The 7,176-nt window shown below is 35.5% G+C and overlaps 1 protein-coding gene across 1 annotated transcript; it reads left to right on the forward strand.

Annotated features, from left to right (window-relative positions):
* The first annotated feature begins 365 nt into the window (after nt 1–365).
* Nucleotides 366–6,865, forward strand: LOC111396301 (cysteine--tRNA ligase 2, cytoplasmic-like). Its single transcript, XM_023022692.1, has 9 exons — nt 366–724; nt 3,062–3,125; nt 3,851–4,012; nt 4,488–4,658; nt 4,750–5,031; nt 5,127–5,252; nt 5,769–5,978; nt 6,100–6,216; nt 6,298–6,865. The coding sequence occupies exons 1-9, from the start codon at nt 552–554 to the stop codon at nt 6,622–6,624; spliced, it is 1,632 nt and encodes a 543-aa protein (XP_022878460.1). The 5' UTR covers nt 366–551; the 3' UTR covers nt 6,625–6,865.
* The last annotated feature ends 311 nt before the right edge of the window (nt 6,866–7,176 follow it).

The following is a 7,176-nucleotide window of genomic DNA, read 5'->3' on the forward strand; positions in this document are numbered from 1 at the left end:
AAGGGATAAAACGGGACCAACTGGATTTGGGTTTAGGAGGAAGTGGGGCATCGGGGTGGGAGGGAAAAGATGAATACATTAAATAGTGATTATGTTTTGAATTTTATTTTATTTTTTAATGATGAAATGTTACCACTTTTACCTATTTTAAAATTGGTCAAAGTCATATTTATTGGGTCAACTAGTGGTCAAACTAACAGAAATCATCTATCTGGGATCTAGGTGCTAGATTTTGAAAAATTTGGGGCTGTGATTGGCATAAAGTGAAAATTAAGGTAAAGTATGCAAAAAAATGAAAGGATGAGGACCGCTGCTGCAATTATCCCCTATTATTTTCGCATTTAACCAGTATCTGGAAGTAAATGTGCGAAACCCCTCTCAGCACGCGCCATATACATACACAGTAACACACTATCTTTGTACGGCAACGGTTAGGGTTTTGTTTTCTGATTTTCACACAGAAAAAACAAAGACAAAACCTTGAAGCTGTAACCGCCGATTGATTCGACCGACGAGAAATTGGCTCTTATCTTCTCTTGATTCTTGAAAAAATGGCGAAGGAAATTAAGGAATTTCAGTTGTATAACAGTATGACGAAACAAAAGGAGTTGTTCAGGCCTAGGGTTGACGGCAAGGTCGGAATGTACGTCTGCGGGGTCACCTCCTACGACCTCAGCCACATCGGTCACGCCCGCGCCTATGTGGCTTTTGACGTACTTTACAGGTATACGCGCGTCTGTCTGCACTTAAGTTTATTGTGAATCAAAATATATGGGTCTGTTTATTTAGAATCAATATTTTAAAATTCCTGTTTTTGTTAAGTTGCAATTGATATTAATTTTTTTTTTTTAAATGATATTCTTGTTATATGTGTATTGTATTTAAATTCTGGTTAGAAGTTATATATGTTTTATTTGAAACGTGATCTGTGAAAAATTGATCCTTTTTTTGCTAAGTCGCCCTTTTTATTTATTATTATTATTTATTATTTATATTTTGTGGGTACTAGAAGATATTATGGTTCTTATGTGCTTGGTGAATCTGCTGGTGTGGCCTCACACACACACACACACACACACACACACACAGAGAGAGAGAGAGAGAGAGAGAGAGAGAGATGGAAACCAAAAACACAGAGAATTTGGGAATATTCGAATTAATTAGGCTATTTGGTTTGCATTTCAGTTTTGAATTCATTTTCGGTATATGCTTTGAGGGATTGTATTAAGATTGCAGAAAACTCGTTTGGTTTCTCATTTTGAAAAACTATTTCTCAAAATAGAAAATTGGAAAGCACATTTGGTTCGGAATTTTTAGAAATCGAATTATGACATTTTATTCAATGAATCGCCATAAAAGTGTTACTCTTTTCTTCCCATTATTTCTGATCCCCTGCAATCTAGCAGTCTTTAAATCCGTTTCGCCAGCATTAACTCACCAAAAGGAATTTTCAATAAGAGACAAAACAAAAGAAAACCCAAAGAACCTAATTTCTGAAAATAATAAATTTTCTCAACCAGTCAGATGAATAAAATTAAGAAAAAAATAAAGCAAACCTCAATTCTTCAGAGACGGAGAAAAAAAAAATCTTATATGCATAAACTCATTAATTAACTAATCAATACCAAACTACAAGCAGATAATCAAGTAGTAGTACCAAATCTTTTCTATATGATCTCAATATCCCGATCCCATTTTATATTTCTTGTTGTACTAGCTCTATAAGTAGAAACTAAGTTAGATAATATTTTCTTAAGCTCAAAACTTTTCCTTGAATGAAGGTCCAAAAAAAGCTCTCTTTTATGGCAATAAAGGATTTTGGACTTAGTTATCTTCCAACTGAAGGATTGCACGAGGCAGTTTATTTATTTTGGCTAAGTATGCCAGAGTTCACACTGCAGATTTTATTTGGGTGGGAGAGACTACGTAGATTAACACAAATATTGCCACACAAAGTGTGTAGGTTGAGATATACCATGAAAAATGGAGATGCAAATTTTAGATAGAATGTGCATCTTTGATAAATGATCTTAATATACAGACACTGTTTTAATATCAGAAGCAGCCCCTTAAATGTGTGGAATTGCCAGTGGTTTATTTTTTCTTTAATTTTTTTTTAGTGTTAACATAGGCTATATCCACATATGTTCTTTATAGTTTCTTGGATAAATTTCCTGCTATCCTAATTAATCCAACATCCCAAGTCAAATTTGTGGCTTTCACCATCTCACAAACTTCTCTAATTCATGGCCGTTACTCTTTTATCAGTTGCATCAGGTCCCGTCATCAATAGGTTTCTTATGAAATTGATCCCATTATGCTACATGTTTTCTCATACTTAGTGGCTTGATCACATTAATAATGCAAGCATGCAACAAAATGAACTTTGGTCAATTTTTTTGTGTGCTTGAGTAGTACATATATCCTTCTAAGCCAATCATGAAGCTCATGGCCTATTAAACTTATTTGTTTGTGGCTTGAAATAATGTTTTTCGTCTATGATGCAATACCCCGAGACGCTGTGAGCTGTGCAAATTTCACAAGTTCCAACTCTTAACTCAACCAAATAGAGTTAGCTTGTGAGATGTCTCTTACAACTTGCATTATCATTCACATTACGACGTGCAAATAATTATGATCATCTACATGAATCTCTTCAAAAGCTTACAGTTGACTGAAGTTAAATTGCTACTTTTTTTATTGTGTTGAGTAATTTACTACAGTAACCAGTCAGTCATGTTAGAAGTTTTTCTGCAATGCTTTCATTGGATTGCTACTCTCTTTATTATGGTGAGTAGTTTAATTAACAATAATCCTAGGACGTGTTATGCAATGCTTTGGCGGGTATTATCTGTTTAAATGCACTTCAAGTCTGTTTAATTCTTTGCAAATATTGGTCATGAATTCAACTGTAGTATTATTTGCCTGGTTCCAGTGTTAAACTAACTTTGGTACAAAATCTAGTTTTATCTAGTGATGTATTTTTTTGCCTGATCTACTGTCTATATCCCTTGATTTTTTTATTATTCCTACTGAATTTATTTTTGTTTTTGAAGTACAGATATCTAAAATATATTGGCTATGAAGTTGTCTATGTCCGCAATTTCACCGATGTTGATGACAAGGTGAGAAGTCCTTGACTAATTCTTAATGTCTATGAGATTGTAAACTATCCCGTTCATTTCGCATTTCATTAAAAAAGGTGAAAAGGATAATAAAAATAAATAGTCCACTTAAGATCTCGAGTTAAAATAAGAAGGTAAACAATGTAAATGACATGACCCGGCCTATGTTTATGTAACAAAAGCAAAGATCTTATGAAGAGCATACAATTTAATAAAATATAAATCTATAAAATCTAGAGTAGGGCAAGGGAGCATGCTGGCATGGTGAAGCATTTGTTGAACATTGTTAAAATTCGTTGCCTTTCCTTAACAAATATATCCATAAAAGTGAGTTTTTTTCCTACCTAGTACACATACACGATCATAAGGCTACTGTATTCATATTTCACATAGCTTGAAAAAAGAAAAAAAGGGGGGGGGGGGGGGGGGTGGGGGGGAGTAAAAAGAAAAAGGGAAGGGGGGGGGGGGTGTTCTGAAGTGAACATTAAACTCCGTTGGGAATGGGAGATAGTTTTTCTGAGTTTGGCTACGAGCAAGAAAGACTTATTTTGTGTGTGGGCTTAGATCCATGAAAAAATTATGAAAATGTGGAGATCAAATGGGGAGATTGACTTCATTGACCTGGAGGACCTCGGATGATAGCAAACCGTTATCTCAGTGTTCTACCGTGACATGGAATAACTGTATAAGTTGTATTGTGGTTTCTTATCGATGGTTATTTCCAGATTATTCGTAGAGCAAATGAGCTTGGGGAGGATCCGATAACTTTGAGTGCTCGGTTTTGTGAAGAATTTCTTGCTGACATGGCTGATATCCAGTGCCTTGTTCCCACCCATCAGCCACGCGTGACTGAACATATGGAGCAAATCAAGGATATGATAACTAAGGTTGTTTGCTTCCCACAATTCTCCTTTCATTTTTGAAGAACTTCAATCTCCAAATCTTGAATAAGATCTCTTTTTCCATGTTTTCTGTGTATATGTTCACCTGCATGCTCATGATGTAAAAATCAGGCACAAGCGTTTTTGTTAACTATCATTTTAATTTAATAGAATATTTTTATGGTATTTACTTAGAGCAGTATAACTTGGTTTCTTGTGTAATCTGAACCACACATGTTTGGCGTGGTTCTAATGTTGTATCATGATATTGTTATGTTTGTTTCGTTTAATAAAATTAGTACAATTTCCATAGTTAAAATAAATATCTCATTTCTTTCTTTCTTTTTCATCATGATGTTGAGGAGCGGGCTGCAAGGTTTCTGGACCATATTGAGAAATATGAAAGAAGAATATTTTGTGTTAGCTATCCTCTCTTTTGGATTCATCATCAATTATTTCTGTAACTTGGTCTGATCTGCAGATTATCAACAATGGTTGTGCTTATCATGTTGAGGGTGATGCTTACTTTGCTGTCGATAAATACCCAAATTATGGCCGTTTATCGGGGAGGAGGCTAGAAGATAATAGAGCTGGGGAACGCGTTGCTGTTGATGAGAGAAAGCAAAATCCTGCTGATTTTGCACTGTGGAAGGTGAAAAGGGCTTGCCAAAATCACTTTCTTAGTTTCTTAGTATGTACTGGATTAACCCATGTAAACCCTGAACTTTTCATTTTCCTTTAAGGCTGCAAAGCCAGGTGAGCCGAAATGGGACAGTCCCTGGGGTCCTGGAAGACCAGGATGGCACATAGAGTGCAGTGCAATGAGTGCTCATTATTTGACACACGCATTTGATATTCATGGTGGTGGGATGGATTTGATATTTCCCCATCATGAAAATGAGATAGCTCAGAGTTGTGCAGCTTGCCCTGAAAGCAATGTTAATTACTGGATACATAATGGTTTTGTCACTGCAAATGATGAGAAAATGTCAAAATCACTTGGAAACTTCTTCACCATTCGTGAGGTAAAAGGTGTAATTATAGTGATTTTCTATTGATACTGTGGACTTAAAATTTATTTTCTGAGGAGCATTGCTGTTAAATACAGTTTTGTTTATAGGTTACGAAGGTGTACCATCCACTCGCATTAAGGCATTTTCTTATGGGAACCCACTACAGGTCTCCTGTTAATTACACAATTTCTCAATTAGAAATTGCATCAGAGGCTGTTTTCTACGTATATCAGGTGAAAAATCTAAGTGCGTAATGTTAAATGTTGATTGAATATGCTTGTCTATGCGTTGATGGTCAATATTTTATGTTTGTATTGTCATATTCCGCATCCATTATTTCACGTTTATTTAAAAGGTGACTTATCTTGTTGAACTTGGATCAACAGACTATGGTTACTGTGGTATTTTCATGTTTTTAGCGCTGTCCTTCAGCCAGGCAGAAACTATATGATATCTGTAATGATCATAGGTCTCTAACTTTTATATCTTTTATTTTCTGTTTTTATTGTTCCCTTGATAAATTAATTTAATTGGAGATGTGCAAAATGTTAACCTTACGGATACTTGATGATCATGCTCTGATGAAATGTGCTCCAGCCTTGGTAATTATAAATCATTTTGCCTCGCTAGGCATGAATACACACAAACATACACCGAAGCCAACATTTTCAGATTTCTTTCCCAGTCATATTATACACAAAATTGGCATATTCTTATTTCACACAGAGTTGTGTTGTGGTTATTTACAGACCTTACAAGACTGTGAAGAAGCTTTGTTGGAATTGAAAGAAGAGGCTGAAAAAAATGGCAAAATCAGCCCTGCTGCCCAAGAATGTATCACTAAACTGCATGAAGAGTTTGAGGCAAAATTGTCTGATGATTTGCACACGCCAACCATACTTAATTCTGCTCTGCAAGAATCCCTGAGATTTATGAATAGTTCTTTAAACATGCTCAAGGTAGGATTTTTTATAAAGATCATACTTGCCCCCAATTTATTTTGTGCAACTTTTTCCTTGTGGGCCTCTTTTTTGTTGTATATCTGAAATATTTGCTTCTTTTTTTTTTTTGTTTTGCCAGAAGAAACAGCCAAAGAAACAACAACTATCGACAGTAAAGTCTCTTGCTGAACTGGAGAAACAAGTCAAGGAAGTTTTAGATGTTCTGGGGCTGCTGTCAAATTCAAGATATACCGAGGTACTTCCAAAACTACTGTCATATTTTTATACATCTCTGACTATTCTGATGCTGTAACATATTGGATGTTTCGTCATACAGGTTTTGCAGCAACTAAAAGATAAAGCTTTGAAAAGGGCTGGGTTGACTGAAGACGATGTTTTGCATTTAATTGAGGAGAGGATGCTAGCCAGGAAAAACAGAGAGTTCTCGAAAAGTGATCAGATTAGGAGTGACTTGGGTGTTAAGGGAATTGCATTAATGGATGTGGGAAAGGAAACAGTTTGGAGGCCTTGTGTGCCAGTCCAGCAAGAAAGGCCTGATGTTCCAGTTCAACAGGAAAAGCCAGTTGAACTGGTTAAACAAGAAAATCCTGTCATTCCAACAGAGAAAGGTCAGCCAGCTGTGCCAGCCGGTGAGGAGCAGTAAACAGCTGTTAAAGAGTTATTAACTGGTAATTTTTATTCTTAATCATAGATCATGCATGTACTTTTTGTAACATTTGAGATTTTGCTTCACAAAAAATGTTCCATAATTGGTGCTTACGGCCCTATACATTTTGGGTGCCCATAGATTTACACAGTGGTCTGGTAATTGATTAATACAACAGCAATGCTGGACCTTTTAAACATTCTATATATAATCTTGTTTCTTGGCAAATTTGTGATTAGTGTAATTCTCTGTTCTTAGATATGAATATATGAATCCTCACAACTTATCGGGTATATTGATCTTTCTATGTAAGGAATGAAGACTGCCATTTTGTATAGCATGTTGATGAAGATAACCATGGTTATGTGAACATTGAAGTAATTTGGATATTTTCTTCTTGACGTCGTTCATCTCTAAAATGAAATGATCGCGCAGTTTTTGGCATGTTGGATTTGCTTAGGTTAATGCTGTGGATAGGCTTATGTTTGGCTAATGTTTATAACCTGTTTATAAACATTCAAGTTGCTTTTTGTCCACAATTCGAGGAAT

This window comes from Olea europaea, chromosome 6 (genome assembly GCF_002742605.1).
Source record: "Olea europaea var. sylvestris chromosome 6, O_europaea_v1, whole genome shotgun sequence".
NCBI classification, from domain to species: Eukaryota; Viridiplantae; Streptophyta; class Magnoliopsida; order Lamiales; family Oleaceae; genus Olea; species Olea europaea.

Excerpts from the sequence above, each read along its gene's own strand:
- LOC111396301 (XM_023022692.1), top strand. The coding sequence starts at position 552 with ATGGCGAAGGAAATTAAGGAATTTCAGTTGTATAACAGTATGACGAAA. Across the intron at positions 5,032-5,126 it reads ACTTCTTCACCATTCGTGAG|GTTACGAAGGTGTACCATCC; the intron begins GTAAAAGGTGTA and ends TTTTGTTTATAG. Across the intron at positions 6,217-6,297 it reads CAAATTCAAGATATACCGAG|GTTTTGCAGCAACTAAAAGA; the intron begins GTACTTCCAAAA and ends TTCGTCATACAG.